At 38.2% G+C, this 15,327-nt stretch overlaps 1 protein-coding gene across 4 annotated transcripts in view; it reads right to left on the bottom strand.

Annotated features, from left to right (window-relative positions):
- Positions 1–15,327, bottom strand: part of DMD (dystrophin) — an 870,543-nt gene that overhangs the window by 8,114 nt on the left and 847,102 nt on the right. For all 4 annotated transcript variants that reach the window (XM_053455059.1, XM_053455060.1, XM_053455062.1 and 1 more), the window contains 5 exons: positions 12,849–12,914; positions 9,553–9,618; positions 7,908–8,066; positions 7,324–7,567; positions 6,653–6,776 (listed from right to left, as the gene is read on the bottom strand). In XM_053455059.1, the coding sequence (XP_053311034.1) occupies positions 6,653–6,776; positions 7,324–7,567; positions 7,908–8,066; positions 9,553–9,618; positions 12,849–12,914 (659 nt within the window). The remainder of the gene's footprint in view (positions 1–6,652; positions 6,777–7,323; positions 7,568–7,907; positions 8,067–9,552; positions 9,619–12,848; positions 12,915–15,327) is intronic.

Here is a 15,327-nt window from a genome sequence, read left to right as displayed (position 1 = left end):
GTCCCCCCCCTCGAGATATGCTGCCACTCTGTCCTCTCCCCCTCCCCGAGATACGCTGCCACTCTGTCCCCCCCCCCCTCGAGATACGCTGCCACTCTGTCCTCCCCCCCTCGAGATACGCTGCCACTCTGTCCTCCCCCCCTCGAGATACGCTGCCACTCTGTCCTCCCCCCCCTCGAGATACGCTGCCACTCTGTCCCCCCCCCCCTCGAGATACGCTGCCACTCTGTCCTCTCCCCCCCCTCCGAAATACGCTGCCACTCTGTCCTCTCCCCCCCCCCCGAGATATGCTGCCACTCTGTCCTCCCCCCTAACTTACCAGAGTAGACTCCCGGGTGCGCATCGTGTATACAACTCCCGGCGCCGGAACTCAGCGGAAGTACCGGCACCGGAAGTTGTATACGCGTATTGCGTAGGTGTCTTCCGCCGGCCCTGCAAGACACCCGGGAGTCTGCCCTGGTAAGTCGGGGGGGGGGTTAAAATGCATCGTGTGGACGTTCACCGGCAACGGCGCATCGCCGCTGCCGGTGAACGTCCGTGCGATGCGCTTAGACAACCTCCCGTGCCGGTACTCCCCCCGTGGGAAGTGCCGGCAGGGGAGGCTGTCTGAGCGTATCAGACGGTAGGATGCAGGTCCCCTGCACCGCTGCGGGGGATCTGTATCCTAACCCCGCTGCCTGCCCGGCGCCCGGGACTGCATGTCCCGGGCGTCGGGCGCTAGACCCCGAATATAGGCCGCACCCCCACTTTAAAGTCTTAAAGTGGGGGAAAAAAGTGCGGCCTATATTCGGGCCAATACGGTATTACATTCATTAAAATATGCTGGGTTGCAAAGAGGCTGCCCCAGACAACAGAGAGAGCATCGTTATCCATTATGATTGATATTAGATGTAAGAGAGATCATACAATGTGCATCCTACTACACCTGACCTTGGCACATTAAACCACAGCTACTTAAAATAAAGGTGCTACCTTACAATTAACAGCACTGAATTCTATTGCCGCCTATTCCAGCAGCCACCACACAAAAGCCGCTGGTGTTTCTATCATCCCAAAACTGTATTTATAACACAGGCAAACGAGAATAATCATAGGCCTTATGATCGCTGTTCCCTGTAATTACACTAACATTTTGGCTTTTAATACACAAAGCTGTTATTTCTAGACTTAGGGTACTAGATTCAAGCATATTGCGCATTACGGCCTACGGCTGGCTATTTGCAAAACCACACAGTTTGACAAATAGTTATTGATTATGTCCGATGGCATAATTTTTCATTGTCACAACAGGCAAAATTAATTACACACATGAATGAAAATGTAACATTATACTATTATGTCGTTCATTATGGCTATATGTTACGAAACCATCCGTATTTTTTTTCGACAAACATTATACAGAATTTTACTAACCAAAATATTTATTTTGAGCTGTATTGCTACATCCCTGAAGAAGGCAGACTATATAGATATACAGGATTTAATACAGACTACAAAGTTAGTGGAACCCTTTGTAACAATGGCTATAGGACAATGGCTTTACAAAATTATGCAGAAGGTAAATATCTGCGCAGCTGTAATTGCTCCCAAATATAAGTAACATGTTATGTAGCTAGTGTTATACAAATGTTAATCAATGGAGTTGACGAAACTGGACCTTAAAAGAAGAAAATACATGAAATATCAGAAAAACACAAGAAAATGTGGTATTAGAGACATTGAGACATGCTGTGGAATGTCCAACCCCTTCAGAAAAGGGAGTCTTTAAACATGTATTTGGCCTTGTTTACATTTTTCAGGCGATTCTTGATTTTTGTTTAATACAAAAAACAGGTACCAATAGGACATTGGCCTAGAAAAAGTTGAGTATTATTGGATTGGCAAATAAAATACCCAACCTTTAGCTGGATATAAAATCTGTGATTGTTTCTCCATGCATATAACCTGGGGTTTTTTCTCTCTTTTGGAAGATAGCAGTAAATAAAATTTAAGACAAACCTTCAGAGGAAAGAATACAAAGACAGATCTGCTATGGCGTGTATGCTCAACATGCTAGAGAGCGCTTTGTTTTGTCTAAGCAGAACAGCACCTCTCATTGTAATCTTCCCATTGCAAGGGGCTCATAGGAAGTCTTCCAACACAATACACACCGAGTGCAGGAAGCGTGTCAAAACTTCCAAAAACGGGCTGATCATAGGACTCAATGTTTACTTAGGGATCGTAAAAACACGTTTGGAGAAATAACCCGGTCAAGTGTCAGGTGGAGGTAAGAATAACATCAGTTCTTGAAAACCTTCATTTTAATAACAGGGAAAATGGAACAGTCAATCAAAATAACACCACAAGAGGGTTCTGGGGAAAGATTCAATTACGGCGTGATCTTAGATGCAGCTATTCTCTTTTAAACAAACTTAAAACTCACAGCGTGTACAATAATGGCACTTATAGGATCTCATGTTCTCATTATTCTGTGAAACCTGAGCTACCGGGGAGAAAGTCTAACCACGTCACAAGTACATGTCACAGTTTACTTCTTCCCAAGACTAGAATTAGAATAATGGGCTAAAATATGTGCTACAAGGTCACAGATTATATATATATTATATGGCTGAACCTAAATACATACAAAAATCAGACAAATAAGACACGTCTTATTTACATTGGAAATCAATACACTGCGAAGGGCTTTGAAAAATACTGAAGATGACTTTGCATATGGATGGATCGTCAAAAGCTGGCTGTACCCTCTGTTGCCATGGAAATAATGATTTAGACAATTGATTAAAGAAGGCTGCCACTGGGAAATCCAGACTCGGTTTCAGCAGTCAGGCCATGATTGTTAACTTAAGGATAATGCCATCTGATGAGGCTCTGGAACATGCAGAAGTAGTAGAGGCTAACACAGTACAGGAGTTCAAGAATGCCTGGAATGAGCACAAGGACATCCTGAAGAATATATAAAGTATGCATCAAGTATGAAAACATGCAGACCAGGCAGACCTTTTGATTCCTACCTGCTATCATATTTGGTTTTATATGTTATTGATGTACCTTGCTTCTAACATAGGGAGAACAACTACTGAACGGTCCTGTAGGGAGGTAGATCCCGTAGACATTATGAAACAACTTAAATTATTAGCTAAAATGGCAAAAGAAAACAGTCAATGACTTGTACATGTAGTTGATGGGGGGGGGAGAGTCACTACCACAGTTTTTACAGTGAAGGAAATTAAACGTGCACGGGATAGGCATCACACTATCCTGAATCTAAGATGAGACCAAGGACTGACTAAAGTCTTTACATCAGGAAGAATGGGCAGACTAGATGGGCTGAATAGTTCTTCTCTGCCATCAAATTCTATGTTTTCGCATAAGCACATGGGTTTATTAACATTATTTATATTGTTTTGTCAAAACATGTGGTTCTTAACCAAAAGATTTGGTTAAGAAGTATGAGAAAATTGTACCCAATAGACACTCAGGTTAGTGACAGAATTACCAGAATCAATTTCCCATTTTGAAGTAAGCTCCTCTTCTCCTCCTGAATCAGCCACCACCAAAATGTCAATTTAAACCAAATGAGAAGAATACCTTAATGGCGAGGAACATTCTTTAAGGGCTTGTATTTACCACGCGGGTAGCCCGTCATAGGAAATTGACACAGCTAGTATCCATTATTTAGAACCAGCATGTGCCATCTTTCCTTTATCTAGTTAAAGTTCCAAAGGCTTGCTCCTGCGCCTGTAATCAAATCAGCCACTATTAAAAATGATTTTACCATACAGTTGTGAGAGTTCTACTTTTGAAGGTCAGGGTGACCGGACATACATGGAACAAAATGTAGTTTCTATGGCTGCAGAGAAGCTTAATCTAATCAACATGTAAATAAGTCAGTGACGTGAACTGCAGAAAGTCAAGGGACATTATAGAAAAACACCAACTCCCAGAACGCAAAGGCACTACCAACCTAGCTACATGCACTCTTACCGCATAAATCTGATTTAGTTTTCAATTCCATGATACAAAACCTCAGTCCTTTAAATCCGTAAAAAAAACAAAGCATTGGAGAAAAAAAAAATACCCAGACCCGGCTTTGTTTTCTTTGTTGACTTATTTACTTGAAAGGTCTCCCCGACGTCTCATTTGGCATTTCAATGTCTTGTTTTATACTGTTGATTAAAAATTGAATACAGAATGACAAGCCCAAAAATACCTTCCTTCAAAAAAAATAAATAAATAAAAAAAAAAATAAGTGAAACTGCCAAAGCAAGTTGTAGTGGTCTGTGGGTGAATTCCATCCTTACAGACAATTCTTTTTACTTACTTATTTTCAGATATCCAGTGGTGCAGTAGCTAATGGGTCGAATACACCTAACGGAGGAAATATTTTTTGTTTGTTAAATCCCTTAAATGTGCTCTTCCGGGACTGTTTGCCAGAAGAGTTCTCCCTGGCTGCTTTTGGGATCACAACTCGAATGGTAGTCAGCCACTTCCAATTTAACACGGCACAAAAAGAGTTATAGAGCCACAATAGCAGGAAAGCTGCTTAATTCCAGTATAAAATTTAGTGCATTTGACTTATACCGCAAAACAGCTAAGCAGGCAGTATACAAACAAAACATATTTAACAGTTGTATGTTTGCATTGCCCTGCAGACAGATCCATTTGATTCAGTTCTCAGCAGGTACAAGACAATAAGTATCTCCAGACACCACCTCTCTAAGCCTTAATGTATGTCTTTGCATTGGCACACATACACATACACACACCAACTGCACTGAGTATATAAATCACCGTGTCTGTGTGCTTGAAAGGCTAAGGTCAATTTTTAATCCACCTTTGGACATTTTGGCCACTGTCCCTTTAATGAGAAACGAAATGCCATCTGTATTAATGCCATCTGAAATGAAGATCAGTTCTAGCTATAAGATCTATGCTTAAGTCTTATTGATCTGAAAGGCTTGCATCGTACAGCAGTGAGCGCTATCAAATTTGGATATTATGGAACACAGATGGTGATTGACAGACCCTTATAAAAGCAACGGAAAAACAAAGCTTGGAGGGGTTGCTGGCATCCCGAAGTGTGGGGTATATATCCAGCTTGTGAGATACCTCTTGACAGCTCTTTAAGAGCTATTGTTCTGTCTCTTTTATCTTGGGCACATGCTAATAGCGGGTTATGCAAATACAGAGCACTAACTCCACTAAAAAAAGACCAGCAGCACAATGTCAGCTCCTTAATTCATCAATTTAAGTGCATTGTGTTCTAAATTCCAAAATGTACATTTCTCATTGATAGTTCTTATATTGGGTTTAATGAAATATTTCAGAAATAAATCACAATCCCATTAGCATGACATTTGCAGAATAACTGGCAGACAAAGCAGACAGTCTACTGTAGCACATTTGAAACGGTTTCACCACCATGGCAGTCCACCCACACACCCTAACACACAGAGATTAGAAATGCCCTTCCCCCTGTTCAGCAGCTGGCAGAAGGTACATGGCTGACTCTTTCAATCATAAAAAAACAGCATGAGGGGAAAAAAAAGAGCAGGAAGCATAGCTTGAATGAGAGAGAACGCTGCCGTTTACTGAAATGTTTGCTCTCAATAAAGAAGCAATCAAGCAAGACCAGCATATGGAGCATAAGTCATCAGCCTCGGTCAAGAGCAAAAACATGGACTAAAAAAAATTTCACTAGCAAGTTAGTAGACAAAACATTACTGAAATTTCTGCTCCCTTACCGAGTGTAATTACAGACCTCAATAACCCCATAATGCCACAGATCAGTATTCAATCAGAAACCGAAGATTTCATTATTCCGCTTTCACAGGGTATAACCTGTGCTGTAAAAGGATGGACTCTCTCAACTCTGCTAAGCAGCTAAGCTCCTACTGTAAGAAAAACATTATTCAGCTAAATATAAATCGCGTAAAGAACTTTGCTGTACTCTGCGCAGCACGTCTTGTTATAAACTAAATAATGGACCAAAAACAAATGATGTGAATTTGCCAAGATTTAGTAAAGTGTGAGTAAAATATGTGTACTAAAGAGGGCAACTTGAAAGAAAGCTTGCAAGAGAGGTGCAGTTTGAATGTATTATGTATTATGAAGGGCCAACCCTGGCAAGTTTTTGATCCTTACATGTAGTCAACTTTGATTTAAACTGAACATCTCCTACCAGCTCCTGCTTTAGTGAATAAACCCCACAATGTCACTCTCCTAATCTGTACATACAGTACATGCTTTGTATAATACACAAAAAAGCAGTTTGGCTGAAAATTGAGCAAAATATTCTGTAGTATTGTTCTAGCATGTAATATGACAAAAATACAAAGTACTTGGTAAGTGATCACATTATGGAAGGGTCACGTTAATATTGTCTTTATGAGTATACTGATAGAAAGTAAAAGCTAAAGGTAAGCTGGACACCATCATATGTGTTTACAGTACATAATATTACTGAGCACTGTTTTTGCTAAGGGGTTATTACAAAGGTTTTTCAGTTAAAAATATATTGCATCGATGGAACGGACCCTCCAAAACTTGTACAATGGGATAACAGAAGGACATATTTTGATATGATGGGTGGCAAATTTGTTAAAAGGAACCATTTCTGACCTTCGGATATTTTATCTCAAATACTTACTCATGGTTTCTGATGTTTGGCTGCCAACAACACGAAGCAACATGGGCTGACTGCTGTCCGATCTCTGCAGCGAGGGACTAGGAGAGGAAAATGTCGTACCATTGACCTTTGCTTCTGCTTGCGGCTAAAACAAGAGCAAAACCAAGACGTTTCTTTTACATGGAGAGATCAGCAATCAAATCATTGATTTTCAGATTAAATATGGAATTTCTAGTAAAACATGTGTCAAGAACATACCACCTCAACGAAGAGATAATATTTTTGTACAGGTTATACAAACAGGCCCGGCATATCATTCTAAAGCTCATCTTTGCACCAAACTTTTAATGTACTTGAAGAAAATAATCCAGGAAGCGTGTTACACGATGGGTTTTAACACACAAACTAATTTCCCACCTTGAAGTCTTGTAGTCCACACCCAACAAGAACTCCAAAGGAATTAAGAGTTTGCACTCTTTGTCATACTCATTTATGGCGAGATCAAAGTTTCCTCCATCCACTACATTTGCTCTGTACCTTTCCTTTCTCTACGTGACCCAACCAATAAATACACAAATGTTCACTTTACAGTATATTTTATGACAAAAACAAGCTCTATTGGGCTGTTGAGATAATTAGATATATGACTATGTACATTATTGAACATAAAAAATGAGGACCATGTCCCTCACCTGCTCCAGCAGTTGTCTCAGCCGATGGAGCTGGGATTCTAGCTGTTTATTGTGATCCTCCAAAATCTGCATCCTGGCCTCCAGGCGCCCCTTGTGCTGACGCAGAAGCTTGGCTTCTGCAATGAGCTCTGCATCGCGTGGACTCTGCGGGGAGGCCGGCATCATTTCAGGAGGAGAAGGCAGAGGGGATAATCCTTTGTTATCATGCTGCTCCTTAAGTCGATCATATTCGGACTGCAAATTCCTGTTAAGGTACAAAAAAAAAAATAGAAATAACTTTTAAAAAAAAAACAACCCAAATTAATGTAAGATAACAGGAAAAATATCAACTTGCTTAAAAAAAAATGGGATACTTATTTCTTGACATAGACACACCAAAGTAAACACACCCATTTTTATTGCAAGCATTTTTCTTAAGGAATATGTTGTTAGCCATACCTTAATCAAGGAGGGTTTTAATAAATCACATCTAGCTAGGGTAGACATAAATACATAACACGTCTTCTGTTTAACTAGAAACCATCTCCATCTTGACATTTTTGGGGGGTGCTTGTACGTAGACGTAGAATGTAAAGCAGACTGACCTATTCTCCTCCTCCAGGTCAGCTAGAATTCTCTCAAGCTCTCCTCTCTCTTCACTCTCCAAAGAGATGAGTATCTGGGCAGGGCTGCGGGGCTGGCTTAAGGGAGATTCCTGGTTCAAGCTTTGGCAGTAGTGCTGAATGAGCAAGTGTTCATCATCTCTGCACAGAACAAACCGTCACTATTTACATTGTTACTTAGAAGATTAACAAGAGCAGTATCAAATACACTACACAGTAATAAACAGGGCTGGATTCCCGGTATGAAAAGTTAGGGAAAGACAACATGGTTTGCTGGGTGCCTGTGGCATCTGACGTCAAACTGACATTTATGTCCTACTCATTAATGAGTAGGATCTGCTCTGCATCCACTGGAAGTAACATCATCTTACAATATCACCTCTAGGTCCTCACTGTACCTAGTTGTGTACCAACAGTCAATCCAGCCTTCCAAGAAATACAGGACATTAACACATTATCCATTATGGCATAGTGAACAGCTACTTTCTTGGGTACTATTGCATGAGTACTGTACTCTTATATCAAATCCAATAATTAAATTGCTGTGCATATTTAAATACATTTCCTTAATCCCTAGAAGAAGAGAAAGTGCATAACCAAAGGGAAAAAACAAATCTATTTGTCAAAATGAGCAAATAAAGCCTATTAATACAGCAAGTGTACTCAATAATGAGATGACAAACACTATTTCGGTGCAGCAAGTATTCACCATCCCCAGTCTAAATTAATATACTTGCATTAATTAGTATCTAGCGTGAGCTGCAGTGCATGGTTAATCCATGCTTGGGACAGGAGAAAAAAAAAACCTAACTTACCCAAAAAATTTTTTTTATTGCTTTTTGAAAACAACAATATTTAATATATTTTATAAAGACGGTTATTGTTGTATATTGTAGCATCATTGATAAAAATTTACAGTGAAATTGTACTTCCTTTTAAAGCTGAACTTCACTTTATGTATTTTGCAAACAGAGATATTCTATATCAAATATTGGACTTATTTTTGCCTTGTGTTGCTCATTATCGTTATGGTAGATGAGCACTAAGTGATTTTAGAGACATTTAATCGCAAAAAATGTTTCTGATCATGCTTACTTAAAGGGAATCTACTGTAAGCATTATATGAAAAGACCTTTATGTAAACATAGCATCAACTAGTGTAGTAAATGTCTCACTTCCACATGCGTGACAATTTTCCATACAGTAATTATATTACTCCAGGAGTGTTATTGTGTTCACAATTCATATATCCATAGTCTTCTTCTTCAATTTATGTATGAAGGGTTTACTTTTATTCTTGATGTAAACAACTGGTGATTGCTTTAATGTGACACTCCAGCCATCATATGCACATTCCCGTGGTATCTCCTTGCAATACACCTCTATATCACCTGAATTAGTTATTTTTTCTTGAAAACGAGAATATCTATCAAATGAAAATACCCTAAATTGAATAATTATGCATATCCATTTGTCGTTCACGGTAATATTATTGTAATATTATAAAATTAAACCATATATTTCAATATAATTGTAAACCAACAATATTAGAAACTACAGAATACAAGAAAAAAAACAATATTGACAGAATACAAGAAAAAAAACAACCTATTGACGGTATACATACATGCTTTCATTGGGAGAAATGCTATCGTTTAGGTAGGATCCATTGGTGTTCTCCATTTCTGCTAGCCTGTTAGAAATATTGAACAAAGAAAAATGTACCTCGGTTATCATAGTCTACCAAAGCCCTTAAATTGCTTATGACCCAAATACAGAAGTGCTTATTCTCTGTTTATAATACATATCTTACATATGTGACCAATGGGAGGGAGGTGGCTCCTGAATTCTATACATATGGATCTCACATCATCAATAACATTTTTTTCATTTGGTTTAGTGAATTAGTTCACTTTATCCAATGAACATTGCAGGTCTTGTCAAAGTCCACCACTGCCTTCAGTCTAGTTCTTGAAGAAGACTAGCCAGAGAATGTATTAATGGTCCATTTGGGCTCAAGTTTGTCAGATATGGGAATAATGTACATTTTTTTCTTTTGGGTTCACTAAAGAGATACAAAAGGTGAAATTTCCTTAACAACCCACTTATCAGTAGCCAAATTTAGTTGGTCATTATTTTGGTTGCACTCAAAGCATATTGATCTAAACATGGTGATAATCTATATGCTGCCATGCTGTGAAGAACATATATACATACCATTTTACGTAACTCTTTACAAAACGATTACATACCAAAACCGTAGTTGCACAAGAAGCAATAATCTAACCAGCAATGTAATGATGATTACGCCACACTGATTCTACTTAAACCAAATATATCTAAAAAGTTACACTGTTTGAACAATATTGTCAACAATAACAGCATGGGAGATCTGTATAAGTATTAAGATGCATAGCACGGTGATGGGAGTGGCATCTTAACTATACCAGTTTAAGGGGCAAGAACACACTTTTGTAGAAATGTTTAAAACTTGGCCTTATACAGAGTAGAAATGGAGCTGATATACACAATTTTAAATCTTGAAGTTTAATAAAATAAAATACATAATAACTTACATACTAGAGGCTTAAACTGTTCCCCTGAATAGTGGCAAGTGTCAAATGCTTCCAGTGCCTCACTATCATGAGTGCCATAGGAATGAGCAAAGCACTCAAATTACTAACATATCAAAGGGCATATTGTTTAGGTAGGTGAATGAGTGAGTGAACAGAATATACACGAATGGACATGAAGGGACATAAAATAGGAGTCTATGCATACTTATGTTACACTGTTGACCTTACTGTAATACATAAGGGATAATTATATATATATATTTTACACACACACAGAGTCATGTGAAGAAGAAAGTAACAAAGTGTGAATTCTATTGTTTTACATATCAGGACATAACAATCATCTGTTCCTCAGCAGGTCAAAATTAGGTAAATATGACTTCAGATGAACTACAACACATGACCCTGTGTCATGATTTATTCAACAGAAATTAAGCCGAAATGGAGAAGCCATGTGTGAAAAACTAAGTACACCTATGATTCAATAACTTGCAGAACCACATTTAGCAGCAATAACTTGAAGCAATCATTTTCTACATGACTTCATCAGTCTCTCGCATTGTTATTATGTCTTGATATGTAAAATGACTTTATTTTCCCCACACAATTGTGCGCGTGTATATTATATATATATATATATATATATATATATATATATATATATATACATACACATACACATACACACACATACATACATAGATCTATAGTTACACTTAAAAAGACGTCTAAAACATATGTGTAGAACCCAGTCCAGTTTCAAGACTTAACAAGATCAGGCACTTATTTTAGTTTGCTGTGAATCCTGATAAATGTTGATTATTACTTGGACAATCTAGTTAAGCGATGGTAAACCTATGGCACGCATGCCACAATGTGATCCCAGCAATATAACATCCCACATACTACAGGAATTAAGGCAAGACATAAGGGAGTAGTAACATAAAAAATAAAAAGAAATATATAGGGGGAGATAATGAGGAGAGAGAGATGCGGAGAAATAGGAGATAGTGGCAGCAGAAGCACATAGTTCCATCTCATAAACCACCAAATACCTTGTCCCCATGCTGTTTACTCTAAATATAGTTATATACAATGAGATGAAAGGATGGGGACAAGGTATTTGGTGGCTTCTCAGATGGAACCCATGTACTGCAACCCTAGGCTACTCACTTCAACAAATGCTAATTGGAGTCAGGAGTTAGCAAACCTGATATCCGATCGGAGGTGTGTTTGAGCTACTAAAAAGTGTACTTTTTCCACCACCACTGTGAACGTTTAATGAGTGTGTTTGATAAAGACATGAAAATGATCATTGTTTGTGTGTTATTGTGTTTGTCTATAGGAATACAGATCAGATTATATTTTATAAACAATTAATGCAGAAAACCAGTTAATTCCAAAAGATTCACTTACTTTTTCTTGACACTGTATGTGTGTGAGTATCTGCATGTATGCACTTAAGCGAGTGTGAGTATATACTTGTGTGTGTGTTATGTTTGTTTTTTCTGTAAGGTGAAAATGACACTTCACCAGGGGTAGGGACCAACAGGCCGTGTTGGTACTTTGAAGTCTGCAACTTGGTTTCATGCAGAAAATGGTCTACTCAGGCCCAAGAACGTTTGCAATCACTGATCTGAATACAGAAACGTGCCTAAGAGTGGGGAGAGGGTACACAGAGCAGGCCAAATTAATAGCACATACCCGTATCAACAAACAGGGTTAAACGCATGATATGTCCATTCACTCATGCCAGGCAATTAGTCGATTTCTAACCCTGCGTCACTTAAATATGACATGCTGATGTTCCCGTACATGGATAGACATTTATGTAAAGCTTCAACAAGATCCCGCCTGCTTAAAAGCTTCTTGAGAACAGAATCTATAGAAATACTTACACATATGTAAATGCAAGACCAATGCCTCCTTTACTAAATCAAGACACAAACGTTAGTGGTGCTGTCTAAATGCCAAAAACATGGCTTTACAGTGCGTATCTATATTTGACAAAAACACACACTGTGTTTAAACAAAAAATATTCATCTTTAACTCAAGAAGCCACAGCTACACACGTTAAAAAGTCTCCAGGCTGAGAGTGAAATAGTGGAATTACATGAAATTGCATACATTTTACCGCTTCATTTCTCAGGTACCTACTGAGTAACCAGCATGAAATCCAAAGAGAAATAGACTTTTAATGGCAGGTTGACAGACTTGGAAAAATCCAACCAATCGCCGGAGTGTGATGACTAAACGCTTTAGGGGCTTATACCGACGGAACGAACTAAACGGTAGAATTATCTCTAGCATTTTTTTTTCCCCGATGCTTGTGCCAAAGAGCCATACCTGCTAGCATAATGTTCAATTCGCGAGTGAGTATCATCATGTGAAAGCTGGGGAGAGGAGGCAGGGCTGTGGAAAGAAGAATTCAAAGACAATTCAATCTTCACATTAAGATATGAAAGTAAACTGTAATGGTCATTCTTCATATTACTTGAAAATTCCTTTAGGAACAGTTCTTTATATTCCATAAAAAAATCAATTGGTTCATTTTTTTTTTTAGCTTTGAGAGGAAAAAAAATATTTGATTTAGCCAGCTAAAGGGCCTACAGTCCATTTGTCTACGACGGCGTGTTCTGATTAGCTTTTGGCAACTTTCCAGTCTACTGTAATGCTTTAAAAAATAAAGATAAGAGCAATAGCCAATATTGACTGGCCTACTTAGGAATTTAATGCATGGATTTATCTTCCAAACAGGCTGCTTGTCATGTAACAGACTGAAAAAGTCTTGCTCTTGAGAAGTGTTAGCTACGGAATATCTGCTTAGCCCGAATCCTCATATGCCCCAAGATGACAAACAGGCCACAAATAGCTACTAGATCATTATATTGTATATAATATCAAAATATTCTTGCATCAAAATGTAAATAGATTTTGAAATGGCCAAAGAGAGTCTCTTTTAGGTGTTGTGGCTCCATGTATGGCCAGTAGGCGAGCTTTACCAAGGCTTCTTATGTTATTTTCAGTCACCGACTAAAGAGGAAGAATAACGTATTTTACTTACGTAAAGATTTCTAATCACATTTCAGCTGTTTTTTTAATAGACACTAATAAACATTTTAAGGTTCTCAAATACAGTGATACACTCATACACATCAAAATTATGAGCTACTAAAAAAAAGGATTTTGGTCCAGAGAGGGACCAAATCATTCACTTGCAATCTAACAATGCGTCTGATATACAAAATGTACAAAAATCCTGTATAACTTGGTGGGTAAAATTTTATGACGCCTTTCATCTTTCTACTTAGGTCAAACAGATGAACTCTTGTACAAAAAAAATAAAATTTAAAAAAAAAGAAAAGCAAACAAAAAAAAAAATTAACAGAATATCCCAAATACTCTGTATACACAAAGGGAAAAAAAATCTCTATCAATAGAGGTTTTTAAGCGTATCTGCCATTGATTTTATGCTTCCACAGCTACTTTTGGACTGACTATTTTCTTATCCTTTATAGTATACTTATCTATTTGTTCCAGCTTCCACACAAGTTTATTAAAGATATGGGATTTGGCATTTTAGTTCTGGACTGTCAGAAACGCAATGAATTGAGATGCATTTTATTTGATTTTCACACATATCTTATTGCAGAACTAACTGAGCTGTGAATAGCTGTTGGATTCAAACTGAATGCTGCTAAAACTTAAAACTGCAGACCTGTTCTTAAATTATATTTAGATTTCCACCAAGTTTTTAAACTCGTTTTCGACTACTTTATCTACAGGCAGCTATCACACTGTAATTATGTACATATTTTCTGCTTAGCCTAGTTTAGACAGAAATATGAAGATAATATTCCGGCACAAGTAGCTCTTTTCCTTGTTTTCTTGTGTGATGTAGTATACTACGAAGAACACATTATGTTAAGTATTTTAAGGAATTATATTGTTTTTGAGGATAAAGAAAGTACTTTTGGACAATTTTCTTGTTAATTATTATATGTGTTTTAGGACGGATGCGTCATGATCCCCTTGTGTAATAGCTTGTGGTTTTGTTCATTTTTTTTAGGGCTGTATTTATGGGGGACACAGCCCCCCAGCCAACCCCTCAAACCTACAGAGGACCTTCTCCTTAACTAGGTGTCATCAGTACCAGCACTCACGCTAATTCCTATGGAAACGATACTGCGGAGGTCAGCACAGATCTCAATAATACAACCGGGCCAGTTTCGGGGGAGATCTTTAAGTGGATGGCACCCAGTGAAGTGGCCCATGAGCTGCTGACCCATACCTTAAGCCTATATCAGAATACTCCACTTGTCATGTGTGTGAGGTCTCCAATCTCAAGGAGCATGCACAGTAGAGCTCTTCCCACTACAATTGTGTAGTTGAATTATACTGTACAATACAGGTCAGGCCAGTAAGGAAATGTTTAAAGCCTACAAAGACAGGGGTTCAATGACAACTTCCAGTGTATTGATACAATGTAATAAAGAAGACAAGGCATTCGGTATTTTATATTTCAGTATGATGCCAAACTGATACAGGAAGAAATATAAAAAGGGGACCCTAAAACGCTTCAAAAAATTCTGATCTAAGGTTGGAGATATGTAGCGGTAAGTGTAAGTACCTTTGTCTGCCCAATTTCAGTGTCTATAGATACCCATCGGTAGTATTCCAAGAAACAGAGCGGTAAAATGCAAGGGAAAATCTTAAATCATGGAGAGCATCACATCTCTTAATGGATTTTGTTAGTGTTAAACAGAATACACAATACCAGTTGACATGCATTCATGCAGTTCATGCGTGAATGCAAACTTCTGTT

This window comes from Spea bombifrons, chromosome 2 (assembly GCF_027358695.1).
Source record: "Spea bombifrons isolate aSpeBom1 chromosome 2, aSpeBom1.2.pri, whole genome shotgun sequence".
NCBI lineage: Eukaryota > Metazoa > Chordata > Amphibia > Anura > Pelobatidae > Spea > Spea bombifrons.
The sequence above is the reverse complement of the archived record's forward strand: the minus strand, read 5'-3'. Positions and strand labels throughout refer to the sequence as shown.